At 38.7% G+C, this 25,645-nt stretch overlaps 1 protein-coding gene across 2 annotated transcripts in view; it reads right to left on the reverse strand.

Moving 5' to 3' along the window:
- Positions 1–25,645, reverse strand: part of SMOC2 (SPARC related modular calcium binding 2) — a 168,395-nt gene that overhangs the window by 60,237 nt on the left and 82,513 nt on the right. For both annotated transcript variants that reach the window (XM_039531798.1, XM_039531799.1), the window contains exons 5-7: positions 21,259–21,306; positions 16,398–16,448; positions 15,525–15,599 (exon numbers count right to left, since the gene is read on the reverse strand). In XM_039531798.1, the coding sequence (XP_039387732.1) occupies positions 15,525–15,599; positions 16,398–16,448; positions 21,259–21,306 (174 nt within the window). The remainder of the gene's footprint in view (positions 1–15,524; positions 15,600–16,397; positions 16,449–21,258; positions 21,307–25,645) is intronic.

Here is a 25,645-nt window from a genome sequence, read left to right on the forward strand (position 1 = left end):
GATGTACACCAATTTCTTTTGTTTACCTGAAGCATTGATGTTGAATGCTTCTTAGTTGCTCCTGATAATGCAGCTCAAGGAATCTGCAGTTCATAAACATCTTCAAAATGTTATTAAATGTATCTGGGCAACAAACATTCTCAGACTGCAAATTAATCAGGTTACTCAATATGCATTTTGGTAGCACCGAGAAGTGGGTTGAATATCTAATATTTTGAATACCTTTATTCAAAGGAAAAGCAGACAGACATTACAAAAGCTTTGGGCCTGATTCTCTTCTCATGTCATCAGTTTTACAGTGGAATAAATTTGCTGCCTTCGATGGAATTACTCCTGATTTACCCTGATATAATTGAGAAGAGAATCTAGCCCATTGAAACTAAACAGTCGCCTCTAATAGTCATTTGCTATTATTATATTAAACTGTTTACTTTATGAGCATAAACTAGGGGATGCGTGATTATTTTAAAGGGCCCTGTTCCATCATTCTGGTGCTTCAGTGATAGGGAAGAAGAAACTCTTCAAACAATTGATATTCATATTGACATCTTCTGCTCTTCTCTTTTTTTATGGCATCCACACAGAGAAGTGGGGAGTAAGGCTCCCCCGTGTTCATCCCAGTAATTGCTACCTAGATAGTGGCTCCAGTTTGGGGGAAGTGAGATCAGAAGTTACATGCTCAGTACCATCCCCTGTGAACAAGTAGGAGGGGAAGTGGCAGCCTGGAGTGCAGAGTGGGAGTCACACTGGCTCCACAGCCAAACCCCCTCACTAGCTGGAGTAGCTGGCCAAGAATCTAGGGGCAGTAAGCTGCATCCTGAAATGGGGTGAAGTAACTTAGGCTATGTCAGTAAAACTTTTCTCAGTTAGGGGTGTGAAAAAACCCCACACTCCTGACTGACAAAAGTTTTACCAAGGAAAAGTGCTGGTATGGGCAGCGCTTTGTTGGTGGGATACACTCTCTCGCCGACCAAGCTACTACCCCTCATTGGGGGTGGTTTTATTTTGTCAGCAGGAGAGCTCTCTCCCAGCGATGAAGAGTAGCTACACTGCGTACCTTACAGGGGCATGGCTGTAGTGGCCCAGCTGTGCTGCTGTAAGGTGCGCAGTGTAGACAGCCTTAGTTGTCCCAAGACACAGGGGGCAGCAGGGAAGTACTGACACCTCTCTGAGACACAATCCCTGCCCAGAGCTCCTCTTATGCCAGCACAGCTACTCACTGCCCATACCTCCATCCCCGGCCTAAGAGCTGAACCTAGCCTTTAACTCCAGCGGGAGTTGCAGACACTCAACACTTCTCAGGATTAGGCTCTGAGTAAGGCCTGCAGGACTGGGTCCCAAATCATTTTCTCCTGCACATTCCTGCCAGGACTGAAGTTCCAGTTTTGCTGGCTCAGGTCCTTAGCTGTGGCTGAGAAGTGCTCAGTGCATCTTAGAATAGGCTTTAATCCACCTGGACACTCTCCTGCTCCCAGACTGGCTGTACGCCAGTACAGTCCCTCAGCATAACTTCTAAATTATGCTGGTTGGCAAGGATCTGAGGGGGGCAGTTATGACTGCCAGAGATTCCTGGGGAACAGGAATGTCTGCTGTGCCAACCACATGGAATGAGAATACTGTAGGAGCCACAGTGTCAGCTCTGCAGCACTGGATGGTCCCTATATGTTGCCTTTATGGCTGCCACAGTGGAATGGCACAAAGCAACCTCAGTGCAGGGGAGGTTCAGGGCCTCCCCAATGTCACAAACACTGGAAGCAGTGTAAGGAAAGCAGCTCTTGGTGCTGCTTGAGTTGCTTGTGTGACACCATCAATTCTTCCAAAAGATGCAAGAACTGCATTATCAGATAAATAAAACCTTTTGGCTTTCTTTTAAAATAAAATAGCATAGTATGGCGCCATTTCCAAATGTGTTCTGTTAATGGTTTAAGATCTTACAGATTTGTGGGCTTAGATTTTCCTTTCAATCCACTTTAGACTACATTTTAGCATCTCTTCAGCCCCCAAGAAGGAAGTTTTTAATAAAAGGCAATGGAAGTGAAAAATTACTCTAAATGGTTAATGTTATTTAAATTCAGGTTCTCACTGGAACCCACAAAAAACAAAGAAATTCACTACTTGGGTTGATAATCTCTCCTAAACACCACAGAAATCATTAATGATAATTAATAAGATTAGTTGAATTTTTTGTCAAAACTGTTTTAATGGAAAAATTGGGTTTTCAACTAACTATTTTTCATTAAAAATGTCTGCTTTCCATGAAGACAATTGACTGTCAAAAAAACTGAACTCCAAGTTTTGTTTTTTAGCTGTAATCATGGGAGATGTATCATCATGCATCATGGGAGATGTAGTCCAACTAAATAGTCCAGCCCATGAAGGAGAAGGCAGGCAGGAGACATCCAAACTACAACTCCCATGAGGCATCACTGAGAAAGGTTTTGGGCTAAAAAAAAAAGTAGATTTTCAGCTGAAAATGTATTTTATTTTTTTTTGCCAAAAAGTCGAGGGGTGGGGGGTGAATTCTGACCAACTCTAGATATTAGTTTTTGTCTTCTCTCTCTTTCTTTATATGTTTTGTACAACAGAATTTAAGACCAGAATTTTAATTCACATTCTTATTCTTTTTTAAACGTGATTGAATGTAGAAATTTGGATTTCCCTTTTTAAACTAAAACAGATACCAGAAACAGCTTAATGAAAAACACTAGTTTTACTCTTCAGTCTCTGCTTTTTCTCCAGTAACAAAAATCTAGTGCAACCTGGCAATGGCAGCTAATATTATTTTCAGGCATTGTAGAATGCAGGAGCAATGCAGAGTCTAGCATTTATGTGGAACACAGTTGTAAGGAAAAGAGGGAGATGGAGTGGGGTCAGTGGAGGAGAAAGAAGGCCACTAATAATATAATGATACTTAGCACCTACATAGCACCTTCCAGCTGAAGATCTAGATACAGTTTCAGGGCTTGTCTACACACTACAGCAGTGATCTCAAACTCAAATCACCACGAGGGCCACATGAGGACTAGTACATTGGCCCGAGGGCCGCATCACTGAAACCTTTTCATACAACGATACCAAAGTATAGTCAAAAACGAAAAAAAATGAAGTCTCATATAGTATGCTATTAAAAGTCAATGTATTAACTTTTTTTAAACGAAGACAGTTTTAATAAAATATAAACACCTGTAACTATTCCTTATGTGGTCAGTAACACTGATGATGATCTACACTAACAGTCTATCAACAAAGCTGTAATGGCAGGAACTTTTAAAAGTAACTATTCATACAAAACACGTTGCCACTTTTAACAAACATTCTTCCCAACTACTCACAGCAAAGAATCATACATGCTGAACTTACTACCTCAGACTGCATATCTAGTCCATGAGACCCTGCCCCGCTTCTTCCCACCCCTTCCCCACCCCATTCCAACCCCTTCCCCAAAGTCCCTGCATCAACTCCGCCCCCTCCCTGCCCCTATTCCAACCCCTTCCCCAAATCCCTGCCCTGACCCCGCCTCTTCTCTGCCTCCTCCCCTTAGTGTGCCACATCCCCGCTTCTCCCCCCTCCCTCCTGGAAAGTCCTAAGCACCGCCAAACAGTTGTTTGGCAACAGGAAGCACTGGATGTGGTGCACTCAGGGGGGCAGGGGGTGAGGGGAGCTTGGCTGCCAGTGGAGTCAGTGCCTATGGCGGGCCACAGGAAATAACTCTGCAGGCTGCGTGTTTGAGACCCCTGCACTACAGCAATGCACACTATGGAGGTGTGATTCCTAAAGCTCACTAATTTGTTGCACACTAATTGGTCAGTGTAGACCCTGCTGGTCTAGAAGATCCCTAGCACACTTTAACATAGTGCTGTTTTGAACAGTTTGAAAATTTTGGCCTAAGTCTTTTGCCCAAGAATGCACAGCAAACCTTTAGCAGAGCCAGGGTTGGAGACAATATAGTCCATGCCTAAATACGTCTCTCTGCATTAACACATGCCTTTTGTATCTTTCTATTAAAACATAAACAGCTAGACTGACATGCAGTTTGGATTTATGTTGCCTAACAAAGCTTTTATGATTATGCCGTCTGATGTCTGGTTAGCTGTGCAGGGCCGGGGTGGGGGTGGAACAGACATTCATCTGAAAATGAAAGAACTAAGACATGGCTGTTTTGTCATTAGTTGCTGCAGAAAGCAATACGATATAATTAAAAATAGTGCAGTGAAGATTAGTATCTTTTGGCACCAAATTTTAACATATGCAGTAAACCAGAAATTATCAACCTGGCATAAACCAGACTTTTTTTTTCCCCCCACTGTGGGGGTCCAATAAAACTGTGGAACATCCTGAACATAGAGGATATCAGCTGGATGTAAAACAGAACTCTCCTTCTTTTTAATGGTTTAGGATGGGAGGATCTTTCTCCATGGTGGGAGGAAGAAGTTGGAGATGCCAGAACTTCGGGCTTATACGTGTTTTTAGCTAATATGTAAAATTAAAATGAAGATAAATGAAAATGCTTGTAAAAGAAGGATTATTAAAGATAGGGTAATACTGTAATGGGTATAATCCAGCAGACTGTAATTTAAGAATGTGTCATAATATACAAGCTCTCTGGGGAGGTCTGGAGAGGTTTATCTTTTTGGAAGAGGCTGAGAGAGAAGAAAAAAAAAACACTGATTTTCCTTTACCAATTTAGGACTTTTAAAAAAACAAACAGAAAAAGGACAAAGAGTAGTTGTCTTCACTGATCAGAAAGCTGGAGAACGTTATGTCCTATTTATGTAATAATGAAATGAAAGCTAGGGCTGCATTAAAAATTGCTAGTGGCAACTGGGATAATGATGTACCACTAAGAACCCATGGTGACCAATTTACTGCCTTGCCTTAATGGCGTATTAGGTCGGAAGTTTCTGCTGACCCATTCCCAACCCATTAGCAAGCGGCTTGCCTTTCAGCTGGCAGGACGTATTTTGGAACTGGACTTTTTGATTCTGAAACCCTGTTGATTCTTGACTGAAAGCTAAAAAAATTCCCCAGAATTTCAAAACTCACCATACAAATGTATAATAAGGTCTGAGGTATAAGAAGATATGAGGGTGGCTCCTACACGCCACCACAATTTCTTAACAATGCTGACTTTACAATAAATAAAAGTCATAAATTATAATATACCTCAAGTAGATGAGTTAAATCCAGGTAACTGTGCTGTATGTTACCAGCCAGGGCCAGCATAAGGAATTTGGGGAGGCTCCAATGCAGTTGTTCTTGGAAGCCCCCAGTCTGCCATCATCTCAACCTCTCCTCCTCCACAGATCCCCTCAAAATCATTCTCTCCTCCACCTACCTGCAGCTGCCCAAGCAATGTATTCCATGAATCCGTGGTCTTATAACAGCCATGAGTTTCACCAGTCCCTAAAGCCAGGTTTGTGGCAGTCCCAAAATGTTTTTATTTCTGCCATGTCATGTAGAAAAGAGAAATGCTTTGTGTGTGTGTGGTTTAAATTAGAGATGGGCCCAAGCTTCAAAGTTCAGATGTGTTTCTGGATTTGAACTTTTCCCAAGTTTGGCATTGTTTGGATTCTGGGTTTAGGTTTAGGCTCATCTCTAATAGACTGAGACCTCACTAACAGGATACATCTGCAGGCTAAAAATGACAAATAAATATGTTTTAAAAGGAAATTGTTTAAAATAAGTACCTCCTTCCTCTACTTACCTGCCAAGACCTGCATTCAGGCCCTTGAGGTTCTAAGTTTCTCCTACTACAGTTGATGGCATCACTAACTTGTAATGTAGCATAGGGAATGCAACTCCCTGCTTTGGATGTCAGTGATGTCTTCAGCTGTTGCAAGGAAACACAAAAACCCAAGTAATCCAGGTATTGGCAAAGAAAAAAAACACAATTTATTTTACATTTAAAATACATTCCTTTGCAACTAATGGGCCAGATTCACCAGAACAACTCTGGCTGTTTTGTACTGCTCTTGAATTAATAGTAAGAGCCACATCTGGAAAATGAAACAATATGTGAGGAGTAAAAAGGCACAGAACTGTTTTTCATTTTCCTGTCTACTAGTTACTTATTTTCCTGATGTTTCTAGAGGAGTGGCCAGTGGAAATGATTAGATGGGGCAGAGAAACAAGCTCTTAATTTCAAAGGAAAGAAAATGTTAGTTTGGGTCTTATCCTGAAGCTCTCAAACCTGCAAAACTCCTTTTGAAAGTTTTAGCCTCATTACAGAAGGGACCAGTATAAGAACTTAAATGTAGCATACGTTTTGTGGGGCCATCTGTACTGGAGTGAATTTTACCTGTGGAATCAGGGCCTTTGGGCTTTTCTGTAATAATAATCAGCACCAAAAAATTCAGTGGCAACCAGTTCAGCGGCAACCAGTTGCATAAGTGTTACTTAACCCTGGAGAAATTACCAGTTAAGGAAAACTTTGTACAAACACTGTAATACCCATCTGTCACATTAATCACACTCACTGACAGCCTCTACTAGTAGTCTCAAACTGGACAGGCAGGTAAGACAAGCAATTATCTTACCCTATATATATTTAAAATAATTTCAGTCTTGATCACAATCGTGCTGTTAAAGCAGAACATGTCATGGTACATCTTGTAAGAAAGAAAAACAAGTGTCAAAAGTATGTGTGCAAATTAGCCAGTTCGCTTATATTTCACTCAACCCATATATATAGGGTAAGATAATTGCTTGTCTTACCTGCCTATCCAGTTTGAGTCTAAGACAAGCAATTATCTTACCCTGTGTGTGTGTGTGTGTGTGTGTATATATATCTATATATATGGGTTGAATGAAATATAAGGGAACTGGCATTGATAGATAGATAATTACTTGTCTTACCTACCTGTGCAATTTAAGATAATTATCTTACCCTATATATATATATACACACACACACACACACACTCTAAGAGAATTGCTTGTCTTACCTGCCTGTACAATTAAATATTTGTTATTTTTCTACATGTAAACCCCTCTTTTACAATAGAAATCGTAACACATTTTTTATGTACCATATATTGTAGCTGTACTATGCGATAGAGTTTCATGAATGAAGCTGCTCTAGGACTGAGCCCTCAATAGATGATTGATATTGCCTTAGAACATAAGAACGGCCATACTGGGTCAGACCAAAGGTCCATCTAGCCCAGTATCCTGTCTTCTGAGAGTGGCCAGTGCCTGGTGCCCCAGAAGGAATGAACAGAACAGGTAATCATCAAGTGATCCATCCTCTGTAGCCTATTCCCAGCTTCAAACAAACAGAGGCTAAGAACACCAACCCTGCCCATCCTGGCTAATAGCCATTGATGGACCTATTCTCCATGAACTTATCTAGTTCTTTTTTTAACTCTGTTATTGTCTTGGCCTTCACACGATCCTCTGGCAAGGAGTTCCACAGGTTGACTGTGCATTGTGTGAAGAAATACTTCCTTTTGTTTGTTTTAAACCTGCTGCCTATTAATTTCATTTCGTGACCCCTACTTCTTGTGTTATGAGAAGTAGTAAACAACACTTCCTTATCTACTTTCTCTACATCAGTCATGATTTTATAGACCTCAATCATATCTCTCCTTAGCCATCTCTTTTCCAAGCTGATCAGTCCCAGTCTTGTTAATCTTTCCTCATACAGAAGCCATTCCATACCCCTAATAATTTTTGTTGCCCTTTTCTGAACCTTTTCCAATTCCAATATATCTTTTTTGATATGGGGCGACCACATCTTCATGCAGTATTCAAGATGTGGGCAACATGATACTTTCTGTCTTAATATCTATCCTTTTCTTAATGATTCCCAACATTCTGTTAGCTTTTTTGCCTGTCACTGCATATTGAATGGATGTTTTCAGAGAACTATCCACAATGACTCCAAGATCTTTCTTGAGGGGTAACAGCTAATTTAGACTCCATCATTTTATACGTATAGTTGGGATTATGTTTTCAAATGTGTATTACTTTGCATTTATCAACACTGAATTTCATCTGCCATTTTGTTGCCCAGACACCCAGTTTTGAGAGATCCTTTTGTAGCTCTTCGCAATCTGCTTGGGACTTAACTATCTTGAGTAGTTTTGTATCATCTGGAAATTTTGCACCTCACTGTTTACCCCTTTTCCCAGATCATTTATGAATATGTTGAATAGGACTGGTCCCAGTCTAGACTCCTGGGGGACACCACTATTTACATCTCTCTATTCTGAAAACTGACCATTTATACCTACCCTTTGTTTTCTATCTTTTAACCAGTTACCAATCCATGAGATGATCTTCCCTCCTATCCCAATGTCAGCTTACTTTGCTTAAGAGCCCTTCGTGAGGGACTTTGTCAAAGGCTTTCTGAAAATCTAAGTACACTATATCCACTGGATCCTCCTTGTCTACATGCTTGTTGACCCCTTCAAATAATTATAGTAGATTGGTGATGCATGATTTGCCTTCGCAAAAATCATGTTGAGTTTTCCCCAAAATATGTTCATCTATGTGTCTATTTTGTTTTTTATTATAATTTCAACCAGTTTGCCCAGTACTGAAGTCAGGCTTACCGGCCTGTAATTGCCGGGATCACCTCTGGAGGCCTTTTTAAAAATTGGTGTCACATTAGCTATTCTCCAGCCATTTGGTACAGAAGCTGATTTAAATGATAGGTTACAGACTATAGTTAGTAGTCCTGCAATTTCACATTTGAGTTCCTTCAGAACTCTTGGATGAATACTATCTGGTCCTGTTGACTTATTACTATTTAGTTTATCAATTTGTTCCAAAACCATCTCTAATGATTCCTCAATGTGGGACAGTTCCTCAGATTTGTCACCTAAAAAGAATGGCTCAGGTCTGGAAATCTCCCTCACATCCTCAGCCTTGAAGACCGATGCAAAGAATTCATTTAGTTTCTCTGCAATGGCCTTATGGTCCTTGGGTGCTCCTTTAGCATCTCGATTGTCCAGTGGCTCCACTGGTTGTGTAGGAGGCTTCCTGTTTCTGATGTACTTAAAAAAAAATTGCTATTGCTTTTTGAGTCTTTGGCTAGTTGTTCTACAAATTCTTTTTTGGCCTTCCTAATTATATTTTTACACTTCATTTGTCAGAGTTTATGCTTCTTTCTATATTCCTCACTAGGATTTAACTTACATTTTTTTAAAGGATGCCTTTTTGTCTCTCTCTGTTTCTTTTACTTTGTTGTTGAGCCACGGTGGCTTTTTCTGGTTCTCTTACTATGTTTTTTAATTTGGTATATACATTTAGAAATATCAGATGTCTATTGCTTTGAAATTGACAATGTTATCTTAAACTGTATTGATCAAATACCAGTGCATTATTTTGGAAAATGAAATCAAATGTCAAACATGGTCTTTTCCTCCCTGTGCATACGTAAAACTAATAATGGCCCCAAGTTAAGCAAATTGGGTGAAATCCTTGCTCCAATGAATTCAGTTAGAGTTTTTCCATGGATTTAAATGAGGCCAACATTTTCACTCATTACTTCAATGAAACTACTTATGTGCTTAAAGTTAGGAATGTAAATCAATGTCAAGTTCATTAAGGGGTGACAAAATGTTAAAATTTCTTTCAGGCATCTTTTTTTGTTGATAGTACCAAGCTTTGAACAAAAATAATTTAAAATCACTCTGTAAAAACTCTAGATTATGCTATTGACTAAGGTACACCAAAATGCCTATGCTAATAATAAACCACTTATTTCTTAATTAAATCCAATACAAAGTTATTACTATGGATACACAAATAAAATTAAACCTATACGTTTATAAGAATGTGGTTTTGTATCTAGGGACTCTGGTGACATATTATTTGGGCTTGACTCTTCCAATTTGCAGTGCATGGCTCTTGATGGTCTGGATTCAGGAAACAACATAATCATGCACTTAAGTGCATTCTTTATTCGGGAGGTTTTTCTGAATTGGGGCCTGTGAAATTACATGCAGTTGGGGGTCATTTATTTTTACTTCTGTGTGTGTATGGTACAGCACACCTGAATTACTTAATAATTTGAGGATTTTCTTATAGGCATTAATAATATCCTGAGTTAAATCCCCCTTCCCAGAGAAGTGTTCCCAAAACAGACTATGGAAAATCTTCCCCCACTAAAAGAAATCTAAACAACAGTTATGAATCTAACCAGGTGTGTGCTAAACTTCACTTATTCACTCACACAGGGTTTCAGTCACTCTTCCATCTCCTGTATTTTCACACATAAAACTACATACTTCACACAAGGAGTGTGATTTTTGTTTAATTCACAATAAGGGTGTGATCCTCCACTGATGTAAACTGGCATAGCTCCATAAAAAGTCAATAGAGCTACTCTGATTTACACCAATTGGGGATCTGACAAAAATGTCTTGGAATTTGCTGTTTGACAGCTATACATTACAGAATATGAATAGCTATAGTAAAATATTTTCAGCCAGGTTCTCAACTATTGTAAATTGTCTTCATTGGAGCTGCCCTGGTTTACAACAGCTGAGGATCTGACCTTTAATATTTTGGTCAATCTCACGTAGAAAAAAGGCATTATTTTTAATAAATGCAGAAAAAACACATGAAAAGACCTTTTCTTGGACTTTTTATAAGGCCATAGAAGGAAATTTGAAAAACATTTAACCTCAGCACATACAAACTTTTTAAAAAGTTGGATAAATGCCACCAGGCAGGAAAATTATGAAGAAAATCATTTTTGAAAATCATTTGCAACATAAAAACACAGCTAAAATGGAAATATTCAGATGTTTCTAACCACAGAAATCATTCTAATCGCAGTCGTCATCAAGCCCTGATAGTAATGGTTTTCTGCCAGGAGTAACATTTTATCGACAAAAGTTAATAGACTAAACATTACTTTGCAAACACCTTTTTTAACCAGCTAAGGTCCACTTGACCAAACCAACAGACTGAAGGTGCACCAGAAACTGTTATATAATACTGAAATATAATCCAGTAATTTCATGCTCAGCATCTGTAAATCTTCCAGTTCTTTGTCCTAAATTCATTTAGACTTTTTAAAATCAAAATTATTGGGTAACTAATGTAAACTGGAATTTCCTGAGCCATTATTTTCAGTTCCCCAGTTACTAAAAGCCAACACTGGTTTTATTGGTTAATTATAAGTGGCAGGTCACTTACAGAACAGCTAATGTTTTTACAAGCCAGTTATGGGTGAGGTACAATAAATACAATGTATTCATTTGTAGTCCTTAACCCATCAAAAGTGTTGGTACTTTCTTGCAAAGAATGGCACAGGATTTTAAAATCACACCTGCTTACATTACAATAACAAAATTTATGAGTAGTTCTCTTGTCAAGGCGAGTTTATTTACTGCCATATATCTTCCACCATGACACAGTAAAATACATGTGTAAATACAAATATATAAAGGAGACAAAACAACACAAACTACTGACCAATACAGACTGTAAGTAGAAATTTGGATTTTACCAGATATTTATATTTGTATTCAGCATAGATTACAATTTTACTGAATTTTCACATAGGAGGCCAGATTATTCTGTCATTTACACCAGAGCAATCTCATTGAGGCCACTGGAGTTACACTGTTACAACAAGGGATAATTTGGCCCATTATTGATAAAAATGGATTTCACCTCATTTTATAGGTAAATTGGAGAGAGAGATAGAGAGGGGCCCAAATCCTGCTCAGTTTACTCAAATGGATTTCAACAGGATTTTTCATATAAGTAAGGCAAACAGGTTTGGACTCACAGAGATTGCTAAGCAAACTGACTAAAACAGAGATCTATATTTAACCTTATGCTGCAGCTGCTTTTCCTTTGCATCTCATTGGAATCAATCATGTGGCCATACCCAGTACATTTAGTAGTGTAGAGGCAAATTCCTCCTGGAAGTACCTGAACGGTTTGAGACCAGTCAAGGATTTGGGCCTCTCTCTCTCTCTCTCCAATTTACCTATAAAATGAGGTGAAATCCATTTTTATCAATAATGGGCCAAATTATCCCTTGTTTTAACAGTGTAACCTTAGAGGCGGGGGCAAATTAATCTATATTTCTAGGGATCTGAGAAAAGCTCACTACTGGAGTTTAGTATAGGCTCAGTCTCCAAATGAAGGCAGCATAAATAATTTGGCCACCTAGGGTATATCTTCACTGCTGAGTTATCCTAAGATAGCCTAGTCTGGGTGAAGTCTCACTACTGCAAAGCCCTATCTTGGCTAAACCTGTGTGGCTGCATTCACAATGCTTCTGTATTAGCTCATGTGCTAGGACAGATTTCTAGCAGGATATTTCATGATTCTTAGTCATGCATTAAACTGGGCCACTCTCTGAATTCATCTGCAGTGTATTGTGGGAAAATGTGTCTGTCCTTGCAGGATTTCTGTGTGGAAATGCTCCTGTGGGTACTCCACAACTTTACCAGAAGGCTGGTGTCAGCTTCTGGCCAACAGGCAGCACAGGAAAGAGATTTCTTGGAGGACATTTGTTCAAATGCTATGGAAGTACAGAAGAAATGGAGCAGCCAAAACTTGGGGCTAAAACACAATGCAGAAGAAGGGAGGAGTTAGACAAGAAAATAAAGCCCAGGTGGAATAGGACTGGAGGACCAACAGCAGTGCAAGTAGGTGGGTTGCTAGCCCGGGCTGAAGTGAAACCTATGCTCATCCTATACCCACAGCCTGGTGTGCTAGCGTGGGCGCAATGCACCCTCAAACCCAGGTTAGAGAATATTTTGTGTGGAGGGGCAACACACAATCTATAGCCAAGACTAATTCTGCAGTGAAGACATACCTGTGCTGTGTATAGGTGGAGGCTAGAACAATGACAATACTTAACACAGCTAATAAGTATGCTAATTTTAAACAATTTGAAGCGTCTCCATCAGTACGATCATATTGTACAGGTAATAGAAGCAACAACAGAGATAGCTATGTTTCCTTCTAATTTAGATGCATTGGGTTTCACTGTTCATGAAGGACTCCCCTTAATATCCAGTAACATTCATCAGCTTTTTCTTTTTTGAATTCTGATGCTTCTTCATGTTTGAATCTTGAATCACTACTATTTGTTCCAAAGTCAGTAACTCTTTTGCTTTGGCCCTAATTGGTCGCCAATATCATAAAAGTGAAATAAATACCCCTAAAAATGAAGTACTTGTAGAGACTGTTTTTGTTTTGTTTTACACTTCCAGAAGAATTTTGCTTTTTTCTGGCTGATGTTACATAGAGAAACAACAAAATAAATCTCCAGCATGGAAAGCATTTGCTTAGAATAGTGGTATGTAAACTTTTCCAGTTGCTCCTCCACCCCCATACCATTCACAAAATTTGTCGCACCCTCCTTCCATTACTTGTAATCTGAAAAAAAAGTGGGTTTTTTTCTGTTTTTTTTGCAAGTTGGAGGAAGAAATGAAAAATGTATATTTATTACTAAATTTATAAGACTAGGTAAAGGTTATTAGGAAGTAGTAAACACAAAGTATTACAAACTGCAAACATACACAAACAGTTCACTTGATACTGACTGTCCGAGGCCTGGTCTACACTAGGGGAGTGGGATCAATCTAAGTTATGCAACTTCGTAGCTGAAGTCGACGTACTTGGATCGACTTACTGCAGTGAGTCGACTGCTGCTGCTCCCCTGTCAACTCTGCTTGCGCCTCTTGCCAAGCTGGAGTACAGGAGTTGATAAGAGAGCACTTGGGGATTGATTTATCTCATCTAGACTAGGTGCGATAAATCAACCCCCGCTGGATCGATCGCTGCCCGCCGATCCAGCGGGTAGTGAAGACATATCCCGAGAGTCTTTGCTTGACACTTTTTATGGCATTATAATCTGCGCATTTCTGAGTAGATTGTGCATGCACCAGACTTGAAGGTCACACTGGACGGTGGAGGGGAAACAGAGATGAGGCTATTCATTCCTTTGGTTTAGTGTTAGAGCATCTGACTCACTTGAGGGGTCCTGGGCTCTCATCTATTATTATATAAATTGCCAGATAAGGTCTTTTAATATCAATTATTAATCATTAAATGAGTTTTAAAATTAATGAGAATCAAAATTCATTTTAAAGGCATCATAGGCCTACTGTAGTTATGAAACTTAGCAAATTGTTGAAAAAAACCCAGCCTGCACTTTTATTTGTCTGTTTGTTTATTAAAAGGTCAAAAGGATGAAATTTCTTCCCCCCACCACCCCAGGAGGAACCTCTTGCACTCTCTTGAGGGAACATGCCCCCAGTTTACACACCACTGGCTTAGAACCTGGAGGTTCAATTTAGGCCTATTCCTTTCTAAGTCTTTGTGATACTCTCTTGGAGGGAGAGAGGAAATATTGGAAAGTATTGTTTTGGTGCTATGAATAAACCATAGAGTTGATTTGTGGGGCCCTACAACAATATACACTTTTTTCTTTTGAGCACTGCTCATCTTCTTATATCCATTTTGGCCCCAATTCAGCAAAACACTTTAACTTGCTTAATTTTAAGTACATGCTTAATTTCTATTGGGACTTAAACATGTTCTTAAGTGTTTTGGTGAATCAGAGGCTTTATTAACAATACCTCAGTTTTGTATAAATGCTTTTGTACCAACTGAATGTCCCTTGCTATTTATCTATTATTCATGTACAGGGCATTACCTGACATAGGAGCTCAATTAATGGCTGAAATAGGAAAATAATGTATGAGGGCCAGGCAACTCAGTGAGGTTCTATTTGGGGAGTTTTCTACAGATCATCCTATCATGAGGGCAGGATTTGTGGCCCTCCGAAGCTGCAGATTTCTCAACACTTGAGAGATTTCACTGTGGGTCTTAGACATTTGCATAGAAACCCAGTTCCACCCTTCTGAAAGCTCTCTTGTGATAGACTAACAAACAGAGTAAGGTCAAAACTTTAAAAATAAAATACAAATCAATGTCATCAAACCTATATTAAATTGGTCCTTGACAGTTAACACACAAATTATCATAATTTGGCAGATGGCACATTTATAAAACAAGAAAGAAAAACTGAGAAATCTGTCTTTCCTGTTTTCTCTGAGCTGACACGCAATTTCTAATGGCATGTTTGCTCCCATTCAGATCCGTCTCATCCAGATTTCCCCTCACACATATGCCCTACACCATCTTTTTCTAAGTTCATACTTACTATTGTACCAAATCAATTAAAAATACATGTTCCAAACAAAAAAACAAAATATTAATGTAGATGAGAAAAATAAATGTGCCAGATCTGCAGCTGTTCAAATTGTCACAGCTCCCTCGAGGACTTCAAAGGAACTGTGCTGAGTTCCACCAGCTGAGGATCTGGCCAAAAGTATTTAAGTATAAAAAGGGAAAATATAATAAACATGTTACATAATCTCTACATTACATCACAAATCTTTAGGACACTGTTGTGGTGGGAAGATGGAAGTATAAGCTCTGGTGTATTAAAATGATTTTCACTTCCACAACTTCAATTTGAATATGACTTTAAAAAGTGCTTCCAAGCAACTTTGCAAAGCAAGACCACATATTCTTACCTGAATTTTTATTGGTTTTGTTTTGCCTACTCTTTACTTGCTCAGTCCATAATGTAGGGTAACGAGAAGCTATATCTAAAAAAATCAAGCATGACAAAATTTACATTATTATAATTTAATAAACTAAAACAATCTGTAGCAAACAAACATTAAGTGGTCAATGAACAAGATAAGGCTGACAACATATTATGGTACATGTCTAACATAGAAAAGGACACATTGCAACACTTTAGAACAGCTACATTCATGCATATAGCATCAGTGAAAAAATATTGTACAAACTGGCACCTACGTTTTAATATCTTCACACCAGATTCTGCCATCCTTACGCACAATGAGTAATAACTGACTTTGAGTGTAGGCCCAATACAGCAAAATAGGGCTGATGTGGCATGTAGGCATTGTGTTGGCCTTCTGCACAGGGCTGAATATCACCCAATGTTAGGAAGTGTGGCAGAATATGGACCTTACCCTGTTGTCAGAGGGGATGTATGGGGCATAACGAGGGCAGAATTTGGACTTTAACATTTGATTTTGGCCCTTTACGCTTTAAAATTAGCAGCTCAAGTTTGAAATTGCAGCATCTTCACTCTGAAAAATGACTGTGAACATGGCATTCTGGGATTCCATAGTTATTGTGTCTCTGGGACGTCCCCATGAAATTTGCTCACTTTAAAAGTATGATTGCTGTACTCTGGCTGTCCCACTTGGAAACAGGTATGGCAGCTTTCATCCTCTTGGCAAATCACCAAAAGTGTGCTAAATCCTGTAACATTTGGGTGCCCTTTTTCTAAGGTAGCAGTTATGCTACAGTATATGATATATAATGTGTCATTCTGGCATGACTCTGTTACCATTCCTAAAGATGCTTACCTTCCTCATCACCTTGAGGCTGAGTCTCCAGCGCGGGAGCTGAGGCATCATCTGAATTCAGAATGGAAAAGATTTGCAAGGAGACTACAATTATGAGAGTAAACTAAATAAGTGTACATACATGGTTAATGCTAATGATTTGCACATAGCCCCGGCCGGTTAACAAACAACATAAGTATTATATGACACATATAAACTACAGATTATAAATCTATGACATTTAACTGTTTGTGTATATGAATGAACTGAGTGCAAGATTTTTGAGACATCAGCCAGTGAGTCGTACACTGCCAGGGATAAGAAAAAATACTATGCATTGATTCCTCTAGAACATAATTAATTAAACAAATATTTTCAAAAGAAGAAATTGATATAGACATAGAAAAGGTAAGCCCTGTGAAAGCAAAAGCAATCTGGGCAAGTGAGTGGATGTAGTCCGTCTACAGCCTAAAACAAAACCAGGGTTTCTTTTGGCCCAGCAAAATTCATTTGATACGTCAGCTGTTTTCACAAAAAGTATCCTTAGTTTAAAGAACCAGATAATCATTTGCATTGCTCTCATCCTTCAGTCAGCCATCCCCATCCCCTACAACCAACTGCCACTGCAAGGGAAGAGGGAGTAAAATGTTCCGGAAAGAATATAGTAAGGATAAGGGTAAATCTTCAACTTATTCAAAAGCATTGCAAGAAATACATGTAGCTAGAAAATCTCACTATAAAAAATAGTTCAAATGAGCAAGCTTTGGGAAACCGTAGTACATATTTTCAATCCAAAGACCAATTTTTAGCAATTTGAAGGGGTGAGCTGTTTATATGTTTTCATACGCTGAATGAGCCACAGTATGCAATATAACTTAATAGTCCATATCAACCAGTTGCTGGCATTTCTTGTGAAGCAGAACTACTTCCAACATTATGGTGCCTCACCAGAAACAATATCCTCTGTGCAGGCATTTGGCTAGAATTCCTTGACGTCACTACTTCTGGGTCGCAATCTTGTTTCCAGATTGTTTACCCAATATTTTGCATAGAGGCTATAACAGAATATAGCTTTTTCATGTCCCTAATTTTACTAGGATGATTTCAGGCAACAGTGAAAATGGACTGTACCATCTACCTCCTTGCCATGGCAACTCAATAGCTTCTTCTTCCAGCTCCCTTGTCCCCACTACACAGGCTGGCGCTCTAGATCATGCAAAGGAGTGAAAAATAATCTGGCCCTTCCCAATACAGTGCCACAATTTACTCCTCAGGAACATAATACTGCTGCTAAGTACTAGATGGATAGCCATGCTATCCTAAAGTCCTCTCTCTGCAGAACAGGTAAAGCAAAGCAGTAAGAGTGGAAGTTTCCCAACCAATATGCTTCAACCTAAATTTATGGGGTACTTCCTCTTTAGATGAGCAAGTCATTCATTCTCCATATCCATTTAATATTTGGCCACTATGTTGAGATGGAGGACAAGAGTGCACATTACTGTCAGTTTCACCAGTGTTTTTTGTAATATTCTCTGGAAAGTGGACTGAAGCCACCAACCCATTTCAGACAGGACACCAAACACATGTAATTATGTATGAATTCAAGACTTACTATCAGATTGTCAACCACTATCTGATTCAGAAAAATATCCAAGTTTTGGAGGGGACCGGGGGCAAATAATAAATGATACAAAGAAATTAATTTAATTTGATTATATTTTTTAATTGTATTCCACCATACACTTTCACTAGATAGGGCATTTGTTCTTGGAAATGATATTGCCTATTACTGGAAACCTTACAGACCAGCAGACCAGTGAAAAATATTCTAGTGGCAGCATTGTTCCATTAATGAATATCTTTGTTCAAGCAGCATCTAACATTAGTCCATGACAACATTTTTTTAAAGAAGCTAAGGTGCCAAAAAGGCCTTGTCCAAACATTGGCATAGGGTTGGGAAGAGAGAGAAGCTTGTTGCTGGTGATTAATGAATCAGGTCTTTGATTTGAGGATATCCATATAATCTGTAAAAGATTAGCTCTCCACAGAACTGGGGGCAAGTCAACAGGCACATCTGAGGGATACCTAACTTGAAGGGAAGAATCCCATTGGGACACCAGTAATTTCCTGTTTTTGCTCTTTCAGATCCACCTGTTTTTGAACAAACATTTAGTGTTTGGAATGAAGATATGCAGTAATTCATTCTTCAGAATAAGAACCAATATGGCATCATCACTATATAAATTCAGAGCAGTTCTAATTTAACTGGTTTACTAAATTCACGATATTTCATGCAGATCACACTGAATGTATATGTTTAAACACACTTCTGGTACTCGGATCTCACTTATTCAAAACATTGCCATGCCCCCAGCTAAAATCAGAGGAAGAGGATATGGCCTTGATTCAGATAACAGCGTTCTTCAGCTAAGATAGACTTTTTTTTCTCCTGAGTGGGAAAGAGGTTAAATTTCTGGATTGTGGGGCCACTAGGAAGGTGGATTAGGAAATGTCCCTGAAGCTTTTTTCCCTACACAGTTTAAGAGCACTGCTTCAGTCCAGTAGAAAGCCTAATCTTCAAAGGCCTGAAAGTTTTCTCCTGCAGCGCTTTACTCTTGGAATAACCAAAGCAGAAGACAAGCTTCATTTGTGTGGGGTTTAGTAATACCACAGGAATCTTGCTGGCCATCTATGTGTGGCCTGTCAGCTATTCTATTCTATTCTATTCTATTCTATTCTATTCTATTAATTCTGACTTTTCAAGGAATTCCTGGAGGAAGGGACTCTCCCAGAGTCTACTGTATGAATTGTAAAACCAAAGATGGATCTGAAATTCCTGTAACTCATCTGGTAGTATAGTTATGTAGTTCTCCCTAGATATGTTCTGATGTTTTTGACACTGCTACTTAATGCAAACTGCAAGGAAAAGACAGCTTGGAAGAATGGGGGGTGGGGGGATTCAGCTACTGAAAAGAAGAATCAGGAACCTCCTGGGAAACAGGACATCTGCACTTTGTGCTGCAGTTGTGCGGGTGAATAAAAACAATGCACAAGTCAACTGTCACTGTGTAATGTCAAAAGCAAACATTCTTGATGAAGAAGGCAACATAACACATGCACTCTGTTCATCTCTGACCCCTGATGATATAGATGCTGTTCATTCAGGCTTTGCAAACAACTCAGCTCTCACACACGTCCTCATCAATAATCATTAAGCTTCCGGCATTCTATGGCATTGGCTTTATGGAATTTAAAATCTGACCGCCACCTCACAACAAAACATCTCCTAGGTGATGATAATACCCATGAGTGCATTAGGTTTTTGAGGGAAGTAAGCAAATATTATATAATATAAAACAAAGATGTATCAGTAGATCAATACTCACCTCAGATGAAGACACACTTTTCTCCTCCCCCCTCCCACCAGAGCCATGAAGAGAATATATTCATCTCTGAAGGGAAATTTCACTCTCATGCTGAGAGGATTTTGCAGGGTTTAATGGCTATAAGTGGAAGATACTCTGCAAGGCTGACTCATACAAAATCTTAAAATATGAAAAATGTTGATTAAGAACACTCTGGGCATGATTGAGAAATAGGACCCCAAGGTATGTCTATAATAAGGTATAGAAACTAAAAAAGGGTCAGACCTCTTTAGCCAGATAAGTACTGGCAGATGGTTGGCCTCAACGGCAAATAACACAACTGAATGGTTCAGTGTTCTACATTTCCCTTCATGCCTGGTTTCGGCCCATATATATATCAGGCAGAGTTGAATGTAGACAGGAAGGCTCATTTATTTAATCTTAACCACTGCTCAGCTCTCTGGAGAAAGGCTCACAGACAAAAACAAAAGGTTTCCAAGACCCAGGCAAGTTTTTTACATGGTACAGTTCACACCCAAGAATGAAATCCATGACCCAGAGCAAGGTTCCCTAGCAGTCTGTGGATAACTGGAGGTCAGTAGAACCCAGAGGCGATCTAGTAGACACATGATGGAAACGTTTCCTCTGCTGATTAACGTATCTTTTAATAACTAACTTTCAAACAGCTACTGATTTTCTCAACACAATAGCACCACTTACTTTGGTCATATAAATTCAGGCTAAAATTCCTGCAAAATCATAAATCAACTATAACTACATTGGGCCAAATAGTCTTTTTATTTATGCTGGCATAAATCTGGAGCAACTCCTTTAAAGTCCATTTATACCAGCATTACAGAGAGTATAATTTGGTTAAATATTTTCATTTGCCTTTAGAATGGCTACTTTTTAAATTTTCTTTTGGTCTTGACTTTATTTAAGATTAGGGCACAAATTCATCCCTGATATAACTCCTCCAACCTGGGTGGAGTCACATCACACAAGAATTTGCCCCAGGAACATCAATTATTATAGAATCTATACATGAGGATGTATCTTTAATAGCAGCAACTCTTTGGCTATGAATATAAGTCATCAGCTGAACTCATCATTGTAGAGAATAAAGTGCCAGGCCTTAGATGAGTCAAGTCCTGGTTACCATGGAGATGAAGTAATGGCACCAGTTTCCTGGATCTTGGGGCTAGACAGTGCTGGTTTTAACAGACAGACAGTACAGGCTGCCATCCAGGGCTAGAGAATATTTGGGGCAATTAAAAACTTAACAACAGTTTACTGGGAGGGTAGCAATGGGCTGGGAAGGGAATTCATTTTCCAGTTAGCCCAGCGCAGCAAAATCTCTAGGAATGAGGCTGGACAAGTAAAAAATAATAAAATAATAATAATAATAATAAATATGCACTGACATGTCAAACTTATGAAAGATCAAGGTTTCAAATCCTGCAAGTTTACTAGTTTGCATAGTTTAAAAAAAACACACAACATTCTAAGACATTTACCTGTATTTCCTGCACCTTCTCGTTGTGGCAACTTCTCAGTTATAGACCCTGAAAGTGGAAAAAAGTATAAACCAGAAAAATTACTTTCATTATCAACTCACCTTTGTAGTGACACACCTTAGTCTAAATTATTCCCCTCTGTTTGTGTCAGCCATAAATACCAGACATTTCTTCCTTTGTAAGCGAATGGATTTTGGCTTGGCCCGGTACTGACATTTGCTCATGATCAATTTAGGGTGAGGTGTTTGGTTTTGGTCACCACCATACTTACGCCAAGGAGAACCCAGGCACAGTAGATGAATACACATGCTCATGCGCACCACAGTCATAGGCCATATCCTGCAATCAGATCCATACGGCAGACTTTTATAGCTGTGTGAAACTCCACTGACTCCAACAGGGCTCTGCCTGGGTATAGGAGTCCCCTCACATGGCTCCATTTGCAAGATCAAACCCTTTATATCAATAGTTTGTTGTCCATGGTTTCTCAGATCTTCCTGGACACAACAGAGACGGGTGACTGATAAGAGCCTATCAAAGCTCCCTGATCTCATTTATCCAGTCCTGTCATATGTTAAAATAGAAGGAGGCAGCTTTAATTTATATCACTGATGTAAGCCTCCACTCCTGGGACTTTATGCTGGTGGAGAAATGGGCATAGCAGAGCATTACTTCACCATGCCATCTCTCTTCCCCTCTGCCATGCTGCCACTCTGACCCCAGCATACCCTCCCCTCAACACAGCTACCTCCACTAGCTTTACATCAGTTCCCCCTACGCCGGGGACTCCAGGACAAATCTCTGGATGCTTTAAGTACAACATAGGCATCATAAAGTGAATTTCATGGACTGGTGAATCCAAGACCCCGTATTGACAGTAGTTGTATACTTCAAATAATTACATTTAATATATGTAAATGAGGAAACAAAATGAAAAATTAAATACGATAATTTTTACAAAATATTTGTAAAGATTTTTTTAATTGTTGTGGCATTTAATATTTAGACTGGTTTGTTCATGTTCAGTGTCCAGAAATCCCATATAACACACTTACAGCTACACTTTCAAATATAAATGCACTTAAATTGTGTCTGTAAATCACACAGTTTGCTGGATCAAAGTGTATTTATCTGCACAACTGAAAAATAAGAAACAGAAAATTGTAATGCACAATTATCTATTTTATGTTGCAACTACTTTTATTTGTTTATTTTAATTTCCAGTTTAGGCTTATTAAATTGGAGGCACAATTCTTGATCTTTGTCATGAAATTCCTTGGAAATTTTGTGATGGCAAAAATTTGATAAAACTGAAAAACTGGTTGATTAAAACAGGCAAAAGTTCTTTTTAATTAAACATCCATGTAATAAAAATGAGAAGAAGTCCTGCCCATTAAGAAGAAATAGGGGCACTGGATTGCTAATGAGATATGGAAACTTTCTGGCCTTAAAATCTAAGAATTTATGAATCTATGAATTGTTCATCCTAGATTAATGGCTGAAATCTCTCCCAGGCTGATAGTAACAGAGGGTACGTCTAGACTACCCGCCGTATCGGCGGGTAGCGATCGATTTCTCGGGAATCGATATATCGCGTCTCATCTAGACACGATATATCGATCCCCGAACGCACTCCCGTCGACTCCGGAACTCCACCAGCGCGAACGGCGGTAGTGGAGTCAACAGGGGGAGCCGCGGACATCGATCCCGCGCTGTGAGGACGAGAGGTAAATCGATCTAAGATACTTCGACTTCAGCTACGCTATTCACATAGCTGAAGTTGCGTATCTTAGATTGATCCCCCCGCCCAGTGTAGACCAGCCCTAAGCATCATTACTAGCTGAATGAGGCATGAGTGCTGGGGGAAAATAGTATGTTATCATCTAATTACAGACTGTCATAATGCTTACACAAGGCGGAAAATTAAAGTTGCACAGGCAACCTTAATTCTACCATTTCCTAATTTTTGAGTGCTTGACTTTGCACCCTTAATAACAACCTAAATAACATTAAAATCTTTTTTTAAATGTAATATTGCAAATAACTTGTTCAGTTATTGAACTTGTTACTTGTTAAAATACCCATACCATAACCTTAATCATAAGTAAAAGAAAATATTATCAGATCCTGTGGCTGTGAAATTTTATAACCAATTGTAACATCTGTTACTATGGAGGCTAAGAGAAAGATAAATCTCATGCTCCAGAGTGTTAACTGATGGCCAGTGGGATCAGGAAGGATTTTTCACACACACATGTATAACCTTTTATAGTAGGCCACATTCACATTAGGGTGACAGTTCCAGATTCCTCTGAAACATCAGATAATGACTGCTGCTAGAGAGAGGGTACCCCAGTGACTGTATGTGATCTGGTACAGCAAATTCTGTCACCCCAATTTAAACTGCAAGTAATTAATGAAACAATTCAAAATTGTTACTCCCGCCTCTTGGTTAGTGTGGTGTCATTGATAAACATTGACATTAACGAAAGCAGAAGGAGGCCCTAAATGGGTTCTGTCCTCTAAAGAATTAATAGCAGACCTGTGTAAAACCTAACTTCCGCCTCAAAAAGCCCAATATGAAGCATGTGAGAGCTGGGGATAACACAATTTTAGTCAAGGAGATCCAGTTGTGGAACGAACTTCCAGAGCACATTAGAGAAATCCATAATTGATCATCTTTAGGAAACACTGCAAGGCCTTCCTCTTTGAAAAAGCCTTTACACCATAGCAAGAATGACACTAACAGTATTGACAGCTCCATCTACCCAAATAAACAGACCCTCCCCCAGTTTTTTAACATTAAAAATAGAAGTAAAAACCTGTAACACGAACAAATTAACCAAAAGAACCCAAATGAACAACAAGCAAACAAACATACCCCAAGTACAGTTTTTACCATGAAAAGAGAGGTGATTCAGAAGCTCCATGAAGTCCATTACAGACTTTTCTATTGTTACTGATTTTACATGAAAAGTACTTAGATACTATGGTGATGGACAGCATTAAATCCCCAAACTAAACAGACAGTCTTTAAAAAAAATCCCATTAATTCAGAGTTTTGAATCATGCCCTAGTTGAGCCAATGCATCATTCATTAAACACCTGCTAAAGATTATTAAATGCTTTATTATTGCTCATCTATAAAAATAGTTTCAGAACAAAGTGAGGGTTTAATCTGATTTCTTTTTCTTAGTATCGGATTAAATATACATTAAAAACAAGAAATGGACTAGTTCATTAAGAGCCATTATCATAACATGAGGAATTATTATGTTAGAATGTTATGCAAAATGAGGACAATTTCAATTAAAATTAAGTTATGATTTGATGGTTTTAGCAACTTAAATATCTATTGTATTATTACCTGTCAGAAAACACTGAGAAACTGTGCATTTTCAGCAAGTCATACTGCAGAAACTAAAGACAGATTATTATAGATCGGTAGTAAAAAGCTTGGAAAGTGGAATAATTGGAAACTTATAGCAATGAAACCCCAAGATTAGAACATGATTTTTGCCTAGTTTGAAGTATTATAACAACCCTAGGGGCAGATTGTCAGCTGGTGTAAATAGTCATAATGGCATTTTCCCAATAGCAATGTTCAGTTTTAAACCAAATATTTGTCGATTTTCAGCCAAAAATTGTCAAGTTTAGATTTTTTGCCCAAAAGTCAATTTTTGGTGGAAATTTTGCCAAAATCATTGTTTTTAATTTCATTGAATTTTTCAATGGTAAAATAACTTTTTCTGACCAGTTTTAATGTTGACTTTTTTTCATAACCACCTCAAATTTCTGCGCAAATTCATTTAAAACCTAAGATTAAGAGCTCTACTTAATGCAGTCTTTCTGAAGCAATGGAATGTGATGCTGAATTAGTCCATATGTGATGCCAATCTAATCATATTTCAGAAAGATTTATGTTAATGTTTGTTTGTTTTTTAAGTCTGGAGTCTGGGATTTGTGTGTCCAAATCCTACTCAATTTTAATGGGAGTAGGGTACCTGAATCCCTTAGATATCTTTGAAAATCCCAGCTAGAGTTTCTAGCAATTATTACTAGTGGTGCTACTGTGATTGCAAAAAGCAATATGAAGTGGATTACACAGCTGTGAGGTTTGCTCATAGATTTTTAGGCCAGAAATTTTTTAGATCATCTAATCTGATCTCTTGTAGATAATCTAATCTGATCACAGCTCATTAAATTTCACCCAGTAACTCCTGTGTTAAGCCTAATAACTTGTGTATGGATATATCTCCCAGAAAGGCACTTGGTCTTGGTTTGAAGATGTCAAGGCTACATCTACGGTAGTGTGTAGTGTATGTGCAGCTATATGCCGCAATGAAAAGCAGACTGCGTCCACACTGCATCCAACGCTGATTCAGCC

Source organism: Mauremys reevesii, linkage group 3 (assembly GCF_016161935.1).
Source record: "Mauremys reevesii isolate NIE-2019 linkage group 3, ASM1616193v1, whole genome shotgun sequence".
Classification (NCBI taxonomy): domain Eukaryota; kingdom Metazoa; phylum Chordata; order Testudines; family Geoemydidae; genus Mauremys; species Mauremys reevesii.